The sequence below is a fragment of the Acomys russatus genome, chromosome 4 (assembly GCF_903995435.1).
Source record: "Acomys russatus chromosome 4, mAcoRus1.1, whole genome shotgun sequence".
Classification (NCBI taxonomy): domain Eukaryota; kingdom Metazoa; phylum Chordata; class Mammalia; order Rodentia; family Muridae; genus Acomys; species Acomys russatus.
The window spans coordinates 38792670-38815709 of NC_067140.1; the positions used below are offsets into that span (position 1 = coordinate 38792670).

General features: G+C 39.7%; 2 protein-coding genes and 1 pseudogene across 3 annotated transcripts in view; 2 read left to right on the forward strand and 1 right to left on the reverse strand.

Annotated features, from left to right (window-relative positions):
* The window catches only part of Iftap (intraflagellar transport associated protein), a 70398-nt gene extending 53518 nt beyond the window's left edge, over positions 1 to 16880 (reverse strand). Inside the window, exon 1 of one of the 2 annotated variants that reach the window (XM_051144215.1) lies at positions 16745 to 16880. The gene's annotated coding sequence lies outside the window, so the exon portion shown is untranslated. Of the gene's footprint in view, positions 1 to 1088; positions 1236 to 16744 lie in introns of those variants that run through there. The other variant, XM_051144214.1, reaches the window with a different exon arrangement.
* LOC127187928 (protein FAM204A-like) lies at positions 2593 to 3323 on the forward strand (annotated as a pseudogene).
* A 337-nt stretch (positions 16881 to 17217) lies between the features above and the next one.
* Rag2 (recombination activating 2) lies at positions 17218 to 18813 on the forward strand. Its single transcript, XM_051145001.1, has one exon. The coding sequence runs from the start codon at positions 17230 to 17232 to the stop codon at positions 18811 to 18813; it is 1584 nt and encodes a 527-aa protein (XP_051000958.1). The 5' UTR covers positions 17218 to 17229.
* The last annotated feature ends 4227 nt before the right edge of the window (positions 18814 to 23040 follow it).

The window sequence follows — 23040 nt, forward strand, 5'->3', positions numbered from 1 at the left end:
CATGCGCATGCACACACACAAATAATAATAATAATAAATCAATGCTTTAAAAGTTATTATCTTTCATGTAAAAAGGATAAAAATATGTTTCTTATTAAGTTTTTCACCCACTTTCCTTTTTAGATGTATTTCTACTATAGAAGTAGTCATCCTGTTAAAATGCAACCAAGAGAGGAACACGTGAGGTACAAGCATTAAAGACATTCTTAACTATCCCCTGACCGCATCAATTCCACTGTAAACTCTGTCTCGAGTCTAGCAAATGTATTTCTTTTATTTATTTATTTATTTATTTTGGTTTGTTTTTGTTTTTGTTTTTGTTTTTCAAGACAGGGTCTCTCTCTGTTAGCCTTGGCTGTCCTGGTCTCACCTTGTAGATCAGGCTGGCCTTGCACTCACATCAATCCGCCTGCCTCTGCCTCCCAAGTGCTGGGATTAAAGGTGTGCGCCACCACGTCTGGCTTGCAAATATATCTCTAAATCTTTTGCTATAGTGTTTATGATGATAGACATCTTTACAAAACCAAGGAAATGCATGCTATTCCTTACAAATAGGTTTAATTTTTGAGCTAAATAATAGCTTTTTAACACAACAAGATCTATCACATATCAAAACAATAGGAAGTAGAAATCTAGCCTGATCTTTCAAACAGCTACGTAGTTACAGCCCAACTCTGCTCCTTGTATATTGCTCCTTGGGAAAGCTACTTGACATCTCTGAGGGCACTGTAATGGCTCAGCTTGTTTCCTCAACCTCAATTCTAAATATCAAATGCTAAGTTGAAGGGGGCCAAGGTCGTTTTTTAAAGATGATGTTCAAACTCATTTACAGCAAACCTGGCCTGAAGTGACATGAGAACATTTGTGGTCCTTATTTCTTCTACCCAGTGTGACTATTCATGTTTCCTTAAAAAAACAAAAACAAAAACAAAACTAACGAGGCTTGCATATGAGGTGCCTTCCCAGCCCAACTGGAGATCTATATAATGCGTGCCGTTTGTACTGCCTACCTTACTAAAATCCATAATACTCTTAAACACATGTGAACCCATGAGTTTTACAGAACCATCAAGTTATATGAAACTCACAAAGCTGCTCTGAGGACGAAATATGTCTCCATCTTGGGAAACGTCATCTTCTTGGTGATTATGAGGAAGAAGATGGCCAAGAATCACTTTGACTGTGACCACTCTGGCTTTGAATGCACTGATATTAGAGGACCAAACGAAAATAATAGTTTAGGCATCAACTTCAAGTGAAGGCACTGCTTCAAGCTACTTGTACCTGAAAAACTGAATACATGAAAAGTCATCACAACAAAGTCATCTGTACCAGTGCCCTGGCTTCAGCAATATAAAGCTTATTAAAGAATGCTTGCCGCTGACAGAGGATGAACACCAACAAAGAACCAAATCAGTGACTATTATTTCACTATCAGTAGGACATAGATAAAACACAAGAATCCCAACATCTTTCTACTTTTCGAGAATTGGAGCACAGCATAACACCAACAGTCTCTTCCTCAAAGCATTCAGCTGGTCTACTCCAGTGCATCAGAATGCTCAGGTTGTTCCCAAATGCCTTCTCACAGTTATGTTAAAACAGCCATGGACTGTTCCTTTAGGGCTCCTTTCTGAAGCTATAATTGGTATACTTTGAATATTTATCCTCAGTCTGCCTCAGTACTACCATAGGCAAGTAATTAACAGGACATACAGGACAGAGGGAAAATCTTTTGAGGCTTCTCATTTTGTTCCTGTTTGTGACCACGCAGGCATGTACTGGCTTTTTTAAGACTTCCACAAACAGTCAACGGTTTAAGAATCTAAGGAGCACCCGTCATCCAATTTAGTCCCTTCTTTACCTAGAAAAGCTTTAGGAACCTAGTGTTAAAGGTCCCCAGAGATGACAAAGCAGATCACCCTTTACCAGACAATCTGGTGGTTTATGCAAATACCAGTGGTTTTTCTAGACGGAAGCATGCTTTTCATTTACCACCCACGTGCTAGTGTGCTTTTATCATGAAACATATTTCTAAAAGAAAGAGGCTTAGATAACAAAATTCACTTTTTTTTTTTTTTTTTTTTTTTTTTTTTTTTTTTTTTTTTGGCTTGGTTTTGTTTTAACCTTTGAGCACCACATGAAAAGCACAGAACATAATGGTAAGTAAAGGCACAAAATAGCTAGTGGTAAATGATAAGCAACCCTTTCACCTTGGAAAGGAAACAGAATATGGATGGCTCTCCTCTGACTACGAATGTTACATGGAAATCAAGTGGTTAAGCACTGGCTTCTCTCCTGCCCTCTGAGAAAAATCCCATCACCTCCCAGAAGAGCTGTTGTGTATTATAAAGTAAGGAAGGCAACAATCGCAGGAGCAGTAAGTGTGGTACGTACTAAAATGTACATTACAATGAAATGTGCCATGTGATGGCATCACCGCCGTCTTAGCACACCTTCTCTCTTCGCATCCTTGTGTAATGAACTCAGCCAAACAAAACGTTAAGATACGGGCCCCGGATGTTGACAGGGTTCTAAGATGGCTGCCGGCCCGCTGCTTCCTGGCCGAAAAGATGATTAAAAGGAAGCCATGCTAGAGAACCCAGAATGTTCAGAATTTACCTTACCAAAAGATGGAAAGGTGATGGCAGTAGGAAGCCAGAAATGCCAGGCTACCCCGCAGGCAAGCCGAAGGCTGAAACAGAAGCCGACACAAATGCATATAAAAAGTGTCCCTCTGGAATTCCCTTAGACATGTGGAATAAATTTCAAGAATTGCGTTAAAAAAATTCTGAACAGAAAAATTCAACATCAAGATTCAGACAAAAAAGAAAGAAAGAAAAAGAAAACACTCCAGAAATGGAAAACGGAAGAATGAAAAGTAATGTCACAGTGAGCAGACCACGTGAAAGCCCAACGGAAAGAGCTTACTCAGTATTTTGGTGCCAATGATAGATTTGAACCCCTGGTTAAACAGAAAAAGAGTTAGAAGTCAGGCCATGAAAAGAGGATAGACCAGGCTGTGGAATGCGTGGGATGTTGAGAAGGCTGAAGAGCTCAGCAACCAGCTAGCTACTCGAGAGCTCAATGTAAAAATTACCAAAGCAATTGCCTGCCCCAAGTTTGTTAAAGCAAAAAAGGAGGCTGAAAACTCACAGGCTGCTCAAAGAAAAAGAAACGCATGGGGGTTTGAAGCAAAGAAGAGACGGGAAACCAAAAGCAACATGGGATATATGTAACTTTGCGGAGTTCCTCACGACATTTATTTATAGATTGTCATGCTTGATTTGATGAAAAGATTTTCCTGCTTAGGTTAAATATGTCCGAGAATTAATAAAAGTAGAAAAAGATAAGCATAAAACTTGGGAGCTGATTATTAACTCTTTTCAATCCTTTTTCTAAGAAGCTTGTAAAGGAAATGAACATTTTTATATTTGTGTAAGAAATTTTAAGCATACGTACAAGAAAAAAGGTTTTTATTTATTTAGTTGTATAATCCTACCGTTTAAAATCAAATTTGTGTTTGATCTGTTTGGTCTAGCATAGTCTGTGAGGTCCTTGGACTTCTTCATCTGTTCTTAGCATGACCACTTTCTCTAGAATTGGGATTTTATGATTGGCTTTTGTTTATAATGGATTAGTCATGAATAGTGAAAATGCTCAATTGTTACTGACTTTACAAATGACTTAACTATTTAGTGCTTTAAAAATAATTATTGATTATTTTTAGAAGCAGAATTATTATGTCAAAGTCACATAATAAAAACAGTTCATTAATTTTTGTGTAATGTCAGTAGAAATATAGTTAAAAGTAGGCATACTGTAGTAGCTAGAGAGAGATTTAAACTCAGCTCTGCCTAGGAAATGACTTTCTGAATGTCTCTCAACCATGTCATTGTTTAAACTATGATTGCTCTTTGAAAAGCAAACTGTGCTAGATGACAATTGTAATTCATGATGATGTAATGTTGGATTGTCAACAGCTCTTTTATTTTTACCCCTTCTCCCTACTTCTTAAAAGACAGGATGAATTCATGAGACTAAAGAAAGAACTGATACCTGGGGAATCATTGTCCTTAGGTATGTGTTTTACAGCCCTAATGGGAAAGGCTTTGAAAAGTCATTTGATAACTGGCAAGACCTTTAGTGGATACTGTGGGATACTGTGAAAACCGAGTTGTGTTTATTATTATATTATTTTAATCTTAAATATTAACAAATTTATTAACTTTTTCTCTATATGAAGAATAAATGAGTCTGATTAAGAGTTTGATTATCAAATCTTCATTTAGTTTAGGGAAGCCAGTGTACAAAAAGCAAGAGCTAGGAGATTGGATAACCCTGACTTGTCTTCATGAAAAGGGATCCATTCATAGATGCCCCTGAGTACTGTTTACTTACAGCAACTACTTTGGAGTCCTAGTGACTGAATGCTTAACAATGTGAAACATGCTGTTTAACATGTATGTTGGCGTAACAGTATAGGAAGTTTCCACCCACTATACGATTCCCAGGCTTTATCTAAAACATGATGTATTATTATCTTTGAGAAAGTTCCTCATATGGATAGTTTCATATGTGAACCCTCGGAACATGCATCTCCTTGTGCCTCTGCCCTGTCTGTGTCCTTGCATTCACTTTTGTGGCCCTAGTGGCCTTTGACAGCATACTTTTCATGCCAGGCCCCCATTCTGAGCTTTTATGTCTATGGGGGTATTTTAACTGAATGGAGGATGGTCAGCCAGAAGAGAGGACTCAGTTGGCAAGAGAAGCCTCATCTCCCAACTCCCTACTCCTGTACACATGGATTATAGAGTCTTAAAATATAGTGCTGTGGCCAGAAAGAAAGAATGAAGGATTGAGTAAGAAAGGGGTGCAGTACTTCTGCTTATACCCGCTGCTCTCTTATTTTTTGGTATTAGTTTTATTTGAAATGAGCTTTAATTAAAATTTGGGTACTTTAAAAAAAAAAAAAAAAAAGATACAGGCCCCTGTAAACTAGGCTTCCCTCTCAGTGAACTACCTGATTTCTTAACAGCACAGAGGGTCATATATCTGCAAAAATTTTTTTAACCCACCATGTGTCCCATTGCAACTTGAAAACAATAGTAAATTTCTGAGGAACCATGCCAGGATTCTGAGAGCCCACCTTCTGCATGCTACAGCTCTGGAAAGTAAGGATCCACTAAAAAAGAGGGCACACCATCAGTGTACTTTAATTTACCTAAGGAGACAGCCATCAACCTTGGTACTTCATAGGGTGGCTGTCCTTTCATATTTGTATGAACAGTCTAGTCTCCAAAAGACTGGCTCTACTGGAACCACATTATTGTGACTGTTTCATAGGGTAGAAAAGACCAGGTAGAAGAGGTGGCCTCCTTGGCTGAACTGCAACAACTCTGCCCTCTCCCCCTGAGTTTCTAATGTCTCTTACGCCAGACCAGGAAGAGAGGCTGAAATTCAGATTCAGGCTGGAGAGGTGGCACAAGAGTTAAGCGCACTAAATGCTCTTCCAGAGGATCACATTCCTTCCTCACCCACCAGTCAGCTCACAACTGCCTGTGACTCCGATCCCAGGGCATCCAATACCCTCTTCTGCCTTCTGTGGACAGTGAAATGAAAACACATACCCACACAAGGACAGCCATACGTCCACATTAAAAAAAAAAAAAAGAATGTTGGCTTCTCAGAGCTCACTGCCACCTGGAGCATATCCAGCACAAATGAACGAACATGAACAAATATGGGAAGCCACTTCACCTGGCATTTTGTCACCTGGTGCCACTGTCAGGAATGGTTCTCATGTTGTAAACCATGAAAAGCTGCTTGTGGTCATGAGCACAAAGAAACGAGCAGGAAGATACTAAAAAAGAATAGAACTAGTCAGGGAAAAGAGGCTCTGCATCTGAGGGAGAGGGGACGGGGCATATGAGCAGATTTACAGGGAGGAAGGGGAAGGGAGAAATATTGTAATTATAGTCTAAAAGAAAAAGAGAGGTTGTTAACTTCTATGTGAGAGGAAAAATGAAATATGATCATGTGTTCAGGTCAGAAAACTACACAAGACTGACAGTGATTAGCTGCCTTCTAACTGTATAGTACAGCCAAAAGCCTCCTTCCACTTGAAATTGTTCTTGACTCTGATGCATGATTGTCAACCATGAGAAATAAAACAAGAGAAACCCCCAGAATTAATGGTGGATGAGTAAAATCCTGCCCTCACCTACAGCCCAACTCATTTGAATTCAATACACTCAGGGAATGAGCATGTAGGGACACTCTAGAGACCGATAAATCTATAGACCTCTATATCTATAGACCTGTAAATACACATAGGAAAATAAAAAGAGATCAGAGGTGAACTGAAATATAAAACAAAACATAGGTTATAGAGTAGAAAAGAGCCTGCTGTCCTCTACTGTTCTTTCATCAAGATGAGATAAAAGAAGACAACTCTGGCAGCAAAGTCTGCAAACTTCAAGTTGCAAACTTCTAGTGGCATGCCTTTGCAACACATGAAAGCCAAAGAATGCTTCATTAACACCCCAGGCTGAGAGTGTACGCATCTGGACCGATAGCCCCTGGGCACAGCCCTCTGCAGTGAATATTAAAGGAAGCATTGGGAGGAAGGTAGGCAAGGCTTTGGGATTACTGTTGACCTCACAGTTTCAAAAGAGTGCTATACTCTGGTCCAGACCCAATCTTAGAAGTAGGTATATCTTGACCGCTATCCACTTTCCTTGACAAACATGTCATCTCATGGAAAAGAGGAAGTGAGCACACTCACACCAAAGACTGCACAGTTTAAAAAGTGTGGGCTTAGTAAGTGCATGACATAACTATAGAGATCACAATGGCTGCTTCAACAAACACATTCCTGAAGACAGTTAAATTTCCCTTATTTATTAATTCTTCTTATATACAAGGTCCCACTTTTCTAACAGGAATGACTATAAAGAAGCATTCCATGATGCTTTTAAAATTACAAAACATGAAATTGAATGAAAGAAAGCTAAGAATGAAGAAACAGAAATAAGAAAAACAGATCAAGGCAAAATAGTATATGTTATAAAGAAAACAGGAAAAATAGAAAATCTTCAGGCAATGAGTAATCCTTAGTCTTGAACCCAAAAGCATGATTCACAAGAGAAAAATCTGACAAATTTCATTAAAAGCAAAAGGTTTCCTTCTGCAAAGACCTATGATGATACAAAGAAAAACTGAAAAAAAAAATATTAACAAAACACATATTCAACACAAGAGCAGCACCTAGAATACATAAATCCCTTGTGAAAAACATTAGATCAACTTCAAACAACAAGAGACATGCATGGACACTTCAACAAAGAAAATACATGAAGGTCATGAAAAGATGATTGTATCGTAGCTATCAGAAAAACACAAAAGTATTTTCATGCACAAACTTGTACACTAGCATCCACTGAAGCTTTATTCATAACAACTAAACACTGAAAACTACTCAAATATATTCTAACTGGTGAAAGGTTAAAGAAGCTGTGCTGTATCCATACCAAGGAATACTATTAAGCAATAAGTCAAAAACAAGTTGTTCATTCATGCAACTTAGATTTCAAAGGAGGTATGCTGGGTGAAAGAAGCCAGGATTAAAAGGTATGTATGTATAATTCCATTCATGGGACATTTGTAAAGTATATAATTATAGAAATGGAGAGCACATTAGTGGTTACTAGGGTTAGAGGAGTAGAAGGGAAAAGGCTGACTATTAAGTCATGAGTCTTGTGGTGCATACCTATCACTGTGTGGTAGTAATTATGCAAAATTACATCATATAATTGAGACGCACGTGAGCAAATGCTGGCACACATAACTGACGGAATCCATATATATTCTGTGGTTCACACCAATATCAATTTCCCAATTTTTATATTAGTTATGCAAGATGTTAACTTTGCAGAAGGCTAAACAAAGGATGCATGAGATTTCTCCACTTACTTCTCTGCAGCCATCTATGAATCTATCCTGTGATTACTTCAAAATTTTAAATTTAGAAGTGCAGAAAGAGGAGCAGAGAAGGGTAAGGCAATTAAAGCCAGAGAGACTTGGGAGAAGAAAACTAGCCCCTACCGAGGACATGGGGCTCTGGTGTGCTGTGCTGCCTGCTTTCTCCCTGCAGGAACCTTTTTGGGGGTAAGAATCAGACTAATGTGTAAAACTGCATGCTTAAGCAGAAACTTTCTGCTTGAAATGCCTGCTTTCTTCTCCTGCCCATCCGTCCCAGCCACTGTAATAATGTTTCTGGAGGCAACCATTCATTAAGCCTTTCTGTTCATCAGCAGATTGCAAAAAATCAATTTTATCTCCCCAAAATATGCTCTTCCTCCCAGCAACTGAAGTCAGTCCAGAAACCTCAGTGTTAGAAACTGAGACAGTCCAACTAAATGTAAATTTTTAATTACACTTATTAATTACATAAAACAAAGAAAATGCACACCGCTAAGCATTTTAAATTTCCTCTTGCCACTCACTCCCTATTTTTAAAAAAGCTGATTAGCTGTACACAGGAACCTGCAGGAGACACCAAGAGGAATTGTTCTTGAAATCAGGAAGGTTGCCTTTTCACTACCAGCCTTCCTCAATTTGTATTTAAGGCACTGCTATGTTGGAGCATGAATAAACACCCTACCCTTCCCTTTGTCTAAACTCCAGCAAGCACACTAGTGACCTCCAGACATCCTGTTTACCAAGAAGAGTCTGCACACATTCCAGCCCTGTTCTGAGCAGGCATCCCAGCCTTAGGAATGTCATCAACTGCACTAGTGACTTAACAGAAGATAATGGTGTGCTTCTGTGAACCTTTTCCTCATGGACCCTGGACAGTTTGTAGTCCAGAGGTGGTATTGGTATGTGAGTCAAGGTCATAGCCCCAAAACTGTACAACGTTTCAATAGTAAGCGCTGTATCATTCAAATATAATCCCATTTCACATGGTATGCAATACCCTGTTGACACTTACTGCACCTGTATTGCACCTCTGACAGAGTTAAAGCTGTCCCCTCTCCCGGCTTGAGCCGAGAGCCACCTCGACAGCTACCTGCACAATGCACAGCACTTTTACAATACCAGAACATCAGCTTCCAGCAAAACCCACACAGCCGGTCTGGAGCAGGTGTAGACCAAGGAACTAAGTCAACATGGCCTGCAGCAACACATTTCTAAGTGTTTCAAAATGCCAGATCTTGCAAATAAAATTGACCTTTTCACTTGGCATTCTCTTAAAAGAAATACGTTTTTTGAGACATGCATCTCAGCTATTTTTAATTCCAGGCTCCTATGACTGTGGAATAACAAATGGGCTTTAAGAAGGAACACAATGCTTCCATTTGCAGTTTTGCCTCCATCTACACAACTGAGTACATGCGTGCACACATACAAACTTCCTTTGCCAACAGTCTCCATCTAAAAAGAATCACAAATACCTCTTTCTCTAAAAAGAAAATTTTTAAATGATTCTTTTTCTAGCGCATTACAAAATTCTGATATCTTTTTGCCACTTTATTATAAAGCAACAACCTCTCATTGAATCAGAGAGTAGGGAACTTTTAGAGTAAAATACCAAACCCTGTGCTCAGGGGGCCTTACTTAATTGCTTTAAATAAAAAGTGACAAATCATTTGACATTCCCTGCTCTTGACAGCCTGTCACACTAACTGTAGATCGCATCCTTTTCTACTTCCATTTCCTTCCTCTTTTTTCTTCTGTCAGTTTCAGCCATGGCTCCAGTTTCCAAATCACAAGATGAGACAAACTCTCCCTTCCCCCTCCTATTTCTATTGCTTCCTTAAGCATTTGCTCCTCACTATGAGAGTCATAACGCCCATGCCTAGCCCTGTGCTATGAGAAGATGCTGCTGCCCTTGTTCCCATGCTGTCTAGAAGCTACTCCTCCACCTAGAGAGCACAGGTGGGCCAGCTTACAGGGGTCAAAGTTCAGAGGCCACAAACTGTTGCTCCTCCTCTGCCTTCCCCCAACCCACCAGCACACAGACCCTGCTGCTGCTACCGCTGGAAAGTTAGTTAACTTTCTGTCCTTACGCAGATTGAGTAAAGAAGCAAAGCCAGTGGGCTTGAAGCTGTCTTTCAGCTTTTTTTTTTTTCCAATTATGCTTTCTTTATTGTCCAATTACAATGTCAGTCTATCCTATCACTAAGTCTTTTATCTCTCCCACAAAATAAAGCTATTTTTATTCGGTAATTAGATTGACTTGTATTCTTTAGTTCTTCACTCTTTTGTTGATTTAAAAGGGGATAAATCAATATATTCCAGTATGGAATCTGATTCTGCCTCAAGGTTTTTAAATTGGCTAAGTAGCCTACAATCCTGATTTCCTGAGAACTTTGAAGGAAAGCTGAATGTGAAAAGAATATAAGGTGGGTTCACTGGCAATCAGAAGTGGCTGCCTTGGACCAGTAAGATAGCTTAGCAGGGAAGGGCATTTGCTGATAAGCCTGACAACCTGAGTTCAAAATGGAAGAGAACCAATTCCCCAGTTATCCTCTGACCTCCACACACATGCCTTCACACACACACACACACACACACACACACACACACACACACACAAAATGTAAAAATCTTGCTGCTTCCCCCTACTATAATGTGTGCTGCTGCTGCTTAAGTGCAAAGGATGGGTTTGCAAGGGTTTTCTCTTTTCTTTTTCTTTCTTCTGAATCCCACACATGAACAAATATGGATTTATATCATTAGTTTCCCTTAATGTGTTCCAAAACCTCCCATGGATGCCTGAAACTGCAGGTATATGAGACCCTACACTGACTATGTTTTCCTATCTATACTAACAATACAGTTTAACTTATGTTAGGCAAAGTAAATTAAATTTTAAATTTTTTTAAAACCCACACACAATAAAATAGAACTAGCTCCGCACTAGTTTAAAATCTGTATAAATATGATCATTCTATCTCTCTTTCATAATCCCTCATACTATGCTTACCCTTCCTCTTGTGGTGATATGATATCTAAAGGAAGGACTTTACAGTTTATCGTTGTCACATCCAAATTTCCAGTTTGACCACATTCTGCCTCTGGACCACTGTTAACAAACCAAAGGTTAGTTCAACTCCATCACTATAACACCATTTCATCAATCTGTTAACAAAAGAAGCCACTAAGTGAATAACAGGAGAGTACCTTCTACTATGTGAACACTGGGCAGAGGGATGACGCATGTCCCAGGCAGGATGCAGTAGAAAGCTACAAGACGTTACGACACTACACAGGGCATCATACAGTCTAAAACGTATAATTTGTCTGGAATTTTCCATTTAATACCTTTCAAGCCTAGATGACCATAATTCTGTGTCAACATAACAGACACATATACAAGGAAAGTAAAACCATGGCTGAGGGAGGATTACTATGCTAGTCTCCAGTCACCTCCAGGGATAGACAGATCAAAAGCTAAGTAAATATTGCCAGGTTAATGATATTGAAATCTAAAGGCTAACCCACTTGGCAGAAGCTACTTTAAGTTTCGATGAAATATGCTTGTAAGAACTGTAGAGCCATCTCGAACATCAGCTTTCTGAGTGCTGCCACCATTGCTGTAATTTCAGATAGCACAACCGTCGCATAACGGTCTTAACAGGAAAACGGCCAACTGTCCTTTTCCAAACAAACAAAAGTCATCACAGGATAACTAGGCAATGATATTTGAAGGATGGAGCAACATTTTCAGATGAGAAGAATCAACCATGGAACTGAGTTGCACATGCATTAAAAAAAAAAAAAAAAAAAAAAGTCAACCCTGAAAGCAGATCTTCACATTTTCCAAATAAAATTCAGTAGCTGTTTATACAAATGTGCCTATAGCATCCCTTGCCCTCATAATCAAGATTTACTGTGCACTCCCTCTTTTCCATGCATGTTCGGTCCAGAAGCACTTGGATCCTTATTTTAGAGATAAACTCAGAAAGGTCCCTCTCCTGTGAGTGGTGGAAGTGAAAGCCCTACCAGATCTGTCTACTCCTAGTCACTACCCGCGGCCAGCTAAGCTCTCTCGAAGCTGACTGATGGATGAAGCAGAGTACTAGGTGCTTCGGCAAATGTTTCTACTCAATGAAGTCCCATGCAACCATTAAAGTTGTAAAGGTGGTTCTGCAAACAAGACCACATGAAGTTGCAAGCCACCTCTGACTGAGGACTATTCATAAATTGCCATGTTTCATCTTTCTCCAACGATCATGTGAGGTAGACATTTCTATAACAGACTTGATGGTTAAGATGAGAAAGCAAGCCCTGTTTTCACAAGCATCACACGGGACATTATACTGCAGCCAGCTGACCTAAAGTAGACAGAGGCCCTCCAACAATTAGAACTCTTGCTTCTTAGTCTGCACTAAAGAAAACTGGGCCATAGAAGTGACATTCTGATCTCGGCTTCAGAACAGACAACTTCCCATCTGAACCACAACAGTGTTCATTTAAACCAGGCTGGTGATGTTCATTTTTGTGGGTTGTTTTTTTTTTTTTTTTTTAATGTTTTTAATTTTAACCAATCAAATTTCATCTAGATTTTGTCTTTACAAATGACTGGGGACTGTCGGTAATGAAACGGTTAAACTTGAGGGTACCTCCCTGGTGGATAGTTCTCTCCCTCAACCATCAAAGGGGCGTGTGGAGGGGGGGAGGAGGTCACAGTCAGTTACTCTCCTTACACCAGCACCCACTGGAACATCTGTAGGCACACAAACACTCTACCCTTCAGCCTTCAGCTTGCCACAGTCATACTAAACAGTCAGTGACGCTTCCCCAAGTCCTGGCTTAGCTGCAAGGATTCAGAGAGGGATAGGCAGCCCCTCTGGCCTTCAGGTAGGTCCAATACCTTCATTTCTAGAAAAGCTAAAAGACAGGAAGCTATGTTTATAAACTTTAAAGGACTGCTGATGCCATACTAAAGCAGTATGCTGGCTACAGATGGGTAGATAGGGAGGCTGGGCTGGGAAGAAGTGCCATAGATTTGGGGAGTACGGGATCTTCTGGTCTCCAGCTACTGTAATGATTAATTCCTTCAGGGCACTATTATTAATCTTGATACCCTCTGGTATCAATGTGGGAGGGAAAGACCTAATTCTGGTTTCATTGCCAGCAGAAATCAAATAATGTATGCCTCAAACCTGATTAATCGTGCAAACCAGTGTTAACTCACACACTAAGTAGCTGCAGTACATGGGGGCACTTGCTATTTTGGAGTCAGGAAACATGAACAACGCTGATCGGTAGATTTAATGCTTCAGAGTATACTATCTGACTTTGGAGAGAAAGTCAGTTCAGACACAGGAAACTACAAACCCAGACCTCACACCATTAGTTCCCTTCTGATACTCGACTATGTCCTTGCTTCAAAGTGAATAAGTGAAAATTGCCCTGCTGGGGAATGCTACCACAGGGCTGAGAAAACTGTGTTAAAGGTATTGGCCCTGTATTTCTTCCTTTTAAAAGGAGTCTTTAATGTGTTGACTTTGAAATTCCTCTCAGTTGAAGAGCAGTGTCTTTTTTTTTTTTAATCTTTTGAGTGTGTGTGTGTGTGTGTGTGTGTGTGTGTGCGTGTGTACTTAAAGAGAAACCTTCGGAGGGTTATTTTTACATGTAATGTAATTTTTAAACAATTTTTAAAAACCTACATGTAACTAAAATAGCTGTTTTAGAACCATGGAAAAGATGTAGTCTTGAACTTCATGAAAATATATTGCTCACATAAACCAAACTTTCAACAATCCAATGTGTCAGAAATGCTGAAACACCTCCAATGTTTCAATTACCTAAATGTACAAACTGTCTGACTAAAACAGATCATCTAAGACTTAAGTGAGCAAACACTTGTCTGTGTTCCAGGATGAGGAAATGTAGCTCCCTTTACTGTTTTTAAGACTCTACCTTTATTTAAAAATGAACAATCTTCCCTGTGTATTGTTTGGCAATATGCTTCTATTTAATCCATAATAATCCAAAATCCCTGTGGCAACCTTAACCTGACACAGCAGGCTACAATGAAAACTTCTTTCTTAGGCTGTTTTTTGTTTCATTTTGTTTTTTGTTTCTGCAGGGGAAGGGGGGAGTTGCCTGTTGTCTTTAAGATCTGGAATCCACTGCCCCTGTACCTCTTGTTCTATAATTCTGTATTGGTTTTCATACGTGTTTGAAATGAAGCTTTGAACTAATTGCTGCCTCTGCCCAAAATGGGACAAATCTCTGAAAATAATCACTCTCTATGGAGAATATTATTGCCTGAGGCACGCATGGTTTTCATTTGCTGGATTAGGGGTCAACTCTTTCTTTTGGTGCCAATAGGCAGAATGTTCTCAGTTGATAGAAGATCCTCTCTTATGCATACTTGAGCAGGAATAAATTAAACATTTTCCCAGGCTATTTCAGAATCAGGGCAAGCTGCTGGATCTACATACAGCCACAGTCTGAAGAAGTGGGAGGCTTGCCTTCATAGTTCTAGAAGTAATCTTTCCCAGGCATCATTTCCTCACTTGATTTAACCCATGAAAGAGAATTAAATGATCACATCTTGAGGACTCTCAAAAGTAAAGTGTAAATCACAGCTGCAAGAGATTGCTTAACAATTAATGACACATAAACTACAGAAGTTCTTCAGGCCATAAAACATATATCATAGCGTGATCACAGATATTACATGGTTCAAGGAACACTGGCAAGGGGAACAGAAATATAGTGGCCAGTCACATTTGCTGACTAATTTCTCTGCACCAGGCACTGTGCCTTATAATTTGCATGTGCTAGCTTCTTCACAAATCAATCCAATAAATAGGTATTAATGTTACCCCAATTTACAGGTAAAAAAAGAGAGAGAAAATGAGTTGCCAAAGATGATCATAAAAGAACTAAGTGGTAGAGTCCCAGATTTAGACTCAGAAATCCAACTTCAGATCTTACATACACAATGCTGGGTCAGAGAAAGAGGTGCCACAATACCTTTGGTTTAAACATTTATCCAACTATTATTAGTTCAAAAGTTTATCACTTACACCACCCCCTCTACTGCTCAGACGATATCTTGAAAGGAGGAAGGGAGCTAAAAGAGTGTTAAGAGCAGAAGATAGAGAGACTGTGAAATGCTATCTTTAAGGTATGACACAGCCACGTAATCCTGAACTCACAGTTGCTATGGTTACCTAGACTGGGCCTGCACAAGACTGGCCCTATCAACAGCCATTCATGGATTCAAGGGGAGCTCACGAGGCCTACCCGACTCTGCTGCACTACTGACTACTGATAGACTTAGGGGGAGAGAGAGAGCCACTGACTTCAGCTGTGCACCCATTCTGAGCACGCTAAGTTTCTATGAACAATTCTAAACCCATGGCCACACAGATGTCTCCTGTTGAACCCAATGGGTCACAAAACAAAACAAAAAGACATGAATCTAAGAGATATGAGGAGAAGATTGGAAGGAGGGAAAGTTGTCAGGGAGATAAAAGAGCATGGTAGTGAGAGTAATCAGAGTGAACTAAAGACAGAGGAAACTGTAAAAGAAAAAGAAAAAAAAACTAACCGTACCCAAACAGCCTATTAGCTCAAGGACAATGGCATCTACTATGTACTGCGTGCACTGTCTGTTCTGAGTTTTTTACAAGTCTTAAATTACTAATCATGGTTGCCATCAACACCTATGGGTAAGTTTATCCCATTTTACAGATCAGGAAATAGAGCCACTGAGAGTTAAACAGCTTGCTCAAAGTGGTGTAGTTACTAAGTGACAGCCAGGATTTGAATCTAGTCTGATAGCATTGAGTCCTACTCTCGACCATTGTTTTATTCTGCTTTTTAAGCAACTTATTCTAAAAAGTCAATCTTATTTTGTTTCAACATTTAGTGCCAAAATAAGAGTATCTGACATCGCTTGCAGGAAGTGTATTTTATACGTCTCTAAGGTAAGTAATAATAAGGGAAGTAATAATAAAAACTTACCAAGCTGGTATATATTTTTCTTTCTTTCTTTCTTTCTTTCTTTTTTTTTTTTTTTTTTTTTTTTTTTTTTTTTTTTTTTTTAAGCAACTAAGCTCCGGGTTTATTCATAAAACCAGCTAAGCAAAATTAAGAAAGCCCCTGAACTTCGAGTTAATATTTCTTAATGGCAGTACAGTATGTACTCAATATAAAATAGCTCAAGAATTATCTCACAATTCATGAGCTGAAAGGTGATCTGAAAAGGGATAATTCTATTTTGCTAGATGGAGGGAGGGGGCAGGGAAGGGGTTAATTTAGGAATTTTTCTCTGCCCCCTCAAAGAATCCTCAAAACAAAAACGGAGGAAAACCGCAGGAAACGGGAAGGGGATCCTCTCAAGTGTTCCTTCCAGCTGCCTAATACTACAACATATCCGTTAGTAAGTGCACGGCGTGGGGGGAGGGGTCCTCCGATGCAACTTTCCTAACTACCTGTCCCAGCAAGCGAAGAGTCTTCAGAGTGCAATGCTGAGTCTCGCTTCAATACATGCAGTGTGGAATCAGTAAAGAAAGCCCAACCATCGCATCCCTTCAGACTAGGGTTTCCAGGCAACCACATTCGGGCCAGAAGCGTTTGTGCCTACTACGGGTTCACCCTAGAAAGAGTCCCAGGGGAAGCTGCAACGACTCCTGGGCAGTGGTTTGCCAGCGTTCCTCCTGGTACTCTTGCTTTCCAGCGCCTCGATGTCAACAGAGGGCCGCACTCTCACCTCCAGTTCCCTAGTTGTCAGTCGCCATGGAGCCCATCTAGTCACTTGGCACTTTCGGAGTCATTATCCAGTCAAACAACCTAACTAAGTTTCTGTCCCGAAGCAACAAAGACAAATTATCTTAGCTGCACAGCCCATAAAAAAAAAAAACGGGATTCCTGGGAAATGTAGTTTTTCTGGCACTCATACGAGGGCTCTGCAGGAAAGAAGGACTACAATTCCCAGAAATCAAAGCGAAACGAGTCCGCCACTAAAATATGTCCCAGCTGCTAGGCTTGAATTAAGTACAGTTTGTAGCTCGTAAGTTTCCTGATTTGGGGTCTTGGGGTTCTAAAATAAGCACGTTAAATGACTTTAAGAAAAAAAAACAAAAAACAGGCCTTTTGCATGTGAGAGACCCTAAACATAATTTCTATATGAGAAGATCCTCTAAGTCATTGCGTTTTATAATTCTTTCAGATAAAAGACCTACTCACAATCAAAAAATGTCACTGCAGATGATAACAGTGGGTCATCACATAGCCTTAATTCAACCAGGCTTCTCACTGATGAATTTTGATGGTCAAGTTTTCTTCTTTGGCCAAAAAGGCTGGCCCAAGAGATCCTGCCCCACTGGAGTCTTCCATTTTGATATAAAACAAAATCATCTCAAACTGAAGCCTGCGACTTTCTCTAAAGATTCATGCTATCTCCCTCCTCTTCGCTACCCAGCTACTTGCTTGTACAAAGGCAGCGTAGAATCTGACAAGCATCAATATATCATCCACGGAGGGAAAACACCAAACAATGAGCTTTCTGATAAGATTTATATCATGTCTGTTGCTTGCAAGAACAACAAAAAAGTTACATTTCGTTGCACAGAGAAAGACTTAGTAGGAGATGTCCCTGAAGCCAGATACGGGCATTCTATTGACGTAGTATATAGTCGAGGGAAAAGTATGTGTGTTCTCTTTGGAGGACGGTCATACATGCCTTCTACTCAGAGAACCACAGAAAAATGGAATAGTGTAGCTGACTGCCTGCCCCATGTTTTCTTGATAGATTTTGAATTTGGGTGTGCTACATCATACGTTCTCCCAGAACTTCAGGATGGGCTGTCTTTTCATGTTTCTATTGCTAAAAATGATACCATTTACATTTTAGGAGGGCACTCACTTACCAATAACATCCGCCCTGCCAACCTGTATAGAATAAGTGTAGATCTTCCCCTAGGTAGCCCAGCAGTGAATTGTACAGTCCTGCCAGGAGGACTCTCTGTCTCCAGTGCAATCCTCACTCAAACAAATAACAATGAATTTGTTATTGTTGGTGGTTATCAACTGGAAAATCAAAAGAGGATGGTCTGCAGCGTCGTCTCTCTAAGGGACAACACTATTGAAATTAGTGAGATGGAGACCCCAGACTGGACTCCAGATATTAAACACAGCAAAATATGGTTTGGAAGCAATATGGGAAATGGGGCTGTTTTCCTTGGCATACCAGGAGACAATAAGCAGGCTGGGTCAGAGGCATTCTATTTCTATATGTTGAAATGCTCTGAAGATGATACAAGTGAAGAGCAGAAGATCTCCACAAACAGTCAGACATCAACAGAAGATCCTGGGGACTCCACTCCCTTTGAGGATTCAGAAGAATTTTGTTTCAGTGCAGAAGCAACCAGTTTTGATGGTGATGATGAATTTGACACCTACAATGAAGATGACGAGGATGATGAGTCTGTGACTGGCTACTGGATAACCTGCTGCCCTACCTGTGACGTGAACATCAATACTTGGGTTCCATTCTATTCAACTGAACTCAATAAACCTGCCATGATCTATTGTTCTCATGGAGATGGGCACTGGGTGCATGCCCAGTGCATGGATCTGGCAGAGCGCACACTTATCCACTTGTCAGAAGGAAGCAACAGGTATTACTGCAATGAGCATGTGCACATAGCAAGAGCGTTACAAACTCCCAAAAGAAGCCTGCCCTTACAAAAACCTCCAATGAAATCGCTCCACAAAAAGGGCTCTGGGAAAGTCTTGACTCCTGCCAAAAAATCCTTTCTTAGAAGGTTGTTTGATTAGTTTAGCCAAAGCCACTCAGATTCAGGTGCTTTGATTTCTGAACCTACTTTTAAAATCATAATAATGATATAAATGGTATTTTGATTTTTTGTTTACTGAAATCTGTGTGCTGTGTTTTAGTTGTATGAATTAAGTGCTAATGTTTTGATGTAATGTTAAGTATAATTATTCTAACATGTGTGTTTTAACATTTTATTCAAGAATTTCTTAAATGAGAAATGTTATATAGTTTTTGCATTATATAGTGATAAAGTATACCTAGAACTCTTGCATTACTTTTGTAACAATCTACATGTTGAATAGTAACTAAATACCAATAAATAATGCACAAAGGAATTAAATTGTTTTGTGTAATATGTAGTTTATAGTTGATTTTAAAAGTTAAAACTACCATCAACCATATCCCACACTCTTGCTCTTTATAAATTTTAAGTCAGAGCCTTGGATTAAGCCCATGAACAGAATCTTACATATATAACACTCAGTAACATGAAGGAAAAACTAATCTACATAAAGCCTGGCACAGTGGCACATGCCTGTAATCTTGGCACTTGGGAAGTGGAGGCAGGAAAATTGTGAGTTTGAAGCCGGCCTAGGCTACATTTTATCTCAAAAACCCAATGGCTGATAGAAAACAGAGCAATGGTAGAATTGTCACCTACCTGCCTACAGTCCCGGATCCAAGCCTGTGGGACATATTTTGAATTATCTACTTGCACCGCAGACCATATTCCAACAATATTCCTTTGTCTGACTCACTTTGAAGCCTCATATTCAATCTCTTCAAAATTAATGACTCACCCTTTTAAAAATGCTCAACTGTTGTCTCTATTCTTCACTGAAGACCACTGTTATCTCTGGAAAAGTCAAATGTAATTTAAGGTCCAATAGTGTGCAGTCCTGAGTATTGTATTATCATTTTAAGTGAAAAGTGAAACATAAACATGGGCTAACACAATGGTTTGGGGCTGTCACTTTCAAGGGAGCTCTAATACTGTCTTGAAGTGTTTTCAAACAATAAAAATCAAATCAATTAATTAATTATACAGTCAATAAAAAGAAAACTTTCATATCCCATGAATACAAATTCTTAATTTCCTATGTGAAGAGCACCAAATCCCTCATTGTGGCTTGACATGATTCTTTTTTGTTCCTAGGAAAACATTTTTTATTTAATTAATTTATTTAGATTACATCTCAATTGTTATCTCCTCACTTGTATCCTCCCATTCCTTCCTCCCTCCCTCTTTCACCTTATTCCCTGCTCCTAGGTCTGTGACAGAGGGGACCTCTTCTCCTACCATATGGTCACAGCCTATCAAGTCTCATCTTGGTAGCCTGCTTATGCTTTCTCTGAGTGCCACCAGGCCTCCCCACTGAGGCGAAGTGGTCAAATAGGCTTGACATGATTCTTTAGTTCCGTCACCTCCTTCTCTAAATCCTCTCTGTTACTTGAGTCTCCATCATTGTTCAACATCCTTTCTTTAAAAATAAAAATAAAGCAAGGTGGATAGCAACTGAGGAAAAACAACATTTGAACTTCACCTCTGGCATATACACATGCACATAATGTGCACTTGTTTCCCCACACACATAACTATGCACACATATATGGACCCGCATACACACACACACACACACACACACACACACACACACACACAAACACAAACACACACTTTTTCTTTTTAAATTCCTAGCTCCAAAGTAAACATTATGGGACCTGAAGAAGAACAAAACTAATCTCTATAGAACTTTCATCTCACTATAGAAAAATGGTGAAAGACAGGGAAAGAAAGATACAGAAATCACATATGTATGTACTTGAGTAGTTTGCTGTTTATGTAGAAAAGGTTGCCCATTCCATATAAACTCTTTTCTAACCTGGAATATGCTGACAAAACTACCCAAAATATCTCTAGTGTTCTATTTTATATCACCTTTGCTGAAGACTGCTGTGGCAAAGATAACAAAACGTGTAGACTAAGCATTTGATGTGATTACGAAGTATATAGTGATCACTTAATAAAGAAAGGGGGACACAATGTTGCAAAGGATTACAAAATCATTTGAGACAACAAAAAAGAACTTTTTAAAGACAAACATGGAAAATAGTTATAGATACTGATCAATTCATTAGACATTGATCAGACCTCAGTATAGAAATGCGTAGAACTTGGCCTCCAGGTAAATGTGTGTGTGTGTGTGTGTGTGTGTGTGTGTGTGTGTGTGTGTGTCTGTCTGTCTGTCTGTCTGTCTATCTGTCTGTCTGAGTACATACATATTCCTCTGTGTGTGTCCATGTGTATGAGGGTGTACAGCTGTGTATGAATGTGTGTGAATATGTGTTTGTGCAAGACAGCCACAGATCCATTTTTCAGGTGCCCTCCACCTTTTTGTGAGAGTCTCTCACTGGCCTAGAACTGACCAAGTAGATTAAACTATCCTTATCTCCACCTGCTAGCACTGACATTAAGAGATGGTTCTACCACCCTGGCTTTGTATGTGGGTTCTGGGCATAAAACTCAGGCCCCCTTACATGCAAAGCACTATAATATTAAAACTAAATTCCCAGCCCAGAATGAATTAGTTTTTTAAGTCAGAAATGCATTGCTATCATCAGGAAAGGAAAAAAGCAATTAAAGAAGAAAGGAAATTTCCATGAGACAAAAGAGGAGAGAACAGGGAAACAAACAAGTTCACTGAGAGATGAGACTTTTAAGCACTAGCAAGCCTGCTTCATCTCTTCCCACCTAGACTTGGGCACAGTTGTCTGAGATAGTGAAACATTGATTTGTAGACAATGTAGCATTGAAGCGGAAAAAGGATGGTTAAGCTTGCCTCTGGTTCCCTTACATGTGCACACATAACCTTTCTCACACCTGAACAGAGTCGCTTGACCTGAACTCTTTCTGAGTTGTGCCTTGTGCCTCACTCCATCATGGTTTAGACTGCATCACGTGTCCACCTCAAACTCTTCCATGGCTTTTTTTTTTCTTTGCACACAAGGTGTGTCCAATGGGTCCTACAGGAACAAGCTTCTGCCTGACTCTCCAGTAGTCCAGCCCCACCTGCCTAGTCTGTGACTGTCGACTTATGTTTCTTAATTTCCCAGACACTCTGAGTGCTTTCCTACCTCAGCCTCTTCCCAGAGGCTGTCTACTGTAGGTAACTGGCCTAGCCTCATCCCACTCACTCAGTCTCCACTTAAATGTTCTTCCTTCTTGGGTGCTTTTCTGACTCTCTAGTTTAAATCTCACTATCACATTATACTGTATACTTATGTATTTTCATCGCATTTTAACATTTTTTCCTCCTCCATGCCAACTAGAAAGTGATATGGAGCAATTGTTAGTCTTATTGTTGACTTGATGTCTAGCTCCTTGTGAACCAAATCTATGCTTCTTGACACTATATCTCCGTACCAATCATACATTGCCTGCTTAGAAGAACCAGCCCATAAATACTTAAAATAGAGGCTGAGGAGCTGCCACAAGAGGAAACTTATCAACAATCTTACATAACTGGATACTTCTAGAACCACAAGGACAGAACAAGCAATAGTGGAACTTGGGGGAAAAAAAAAAGAGTTGTCTAATCTGACCTAAAGCCCACTCAATTGGTAGAGACTCATACATGATACTGGAAGCCCGGCCAAGAGCCCGTGTTTAGAGGTTTTGGTGAGCCTAGAGAAGGGCCTACTATTGCCATCTTACTAAGCAATATAGTTTGCTAATACCCTCTAAATGCCCATCTTATACCCATAGATCATTGCAGCTCCTACCCCTCATTGAATGCTTCTTTTTGCAGCAGACAAAAACTGTTGGTGATATCCTCAACTGGTCAAAATGCAGAAATTGAGTGGCCATGGGGCAACTAGCCCCCAAAATGTGACAACTATAACACAATCCTGAAACCTAAATCTCAGGGGGAAATCTCAGAAAAAAAAAAAGAGATGGGAAGATTGTAAGAGCCTGTGAACCAGAGAAACTGCTACATTATAGGTTCTTCCGGAAAGGACAGGGATTTTGCTCCCATAAACTCTCCATCGTCTGGCTGCCCACTTAAGTCCCACAAAAAAAAAAAAAAAAAAAAAAAAAAAAAAAACCACACCAATCAACATGCTAACATGGATGGAAGAGAATCTCAAAGTCTTCTTTCCCCCTCCGATGAACTCCAGGCAGCTGGTGGCTGCTGAGGAAGGGAGAACCACTTCTACTTTGTTTT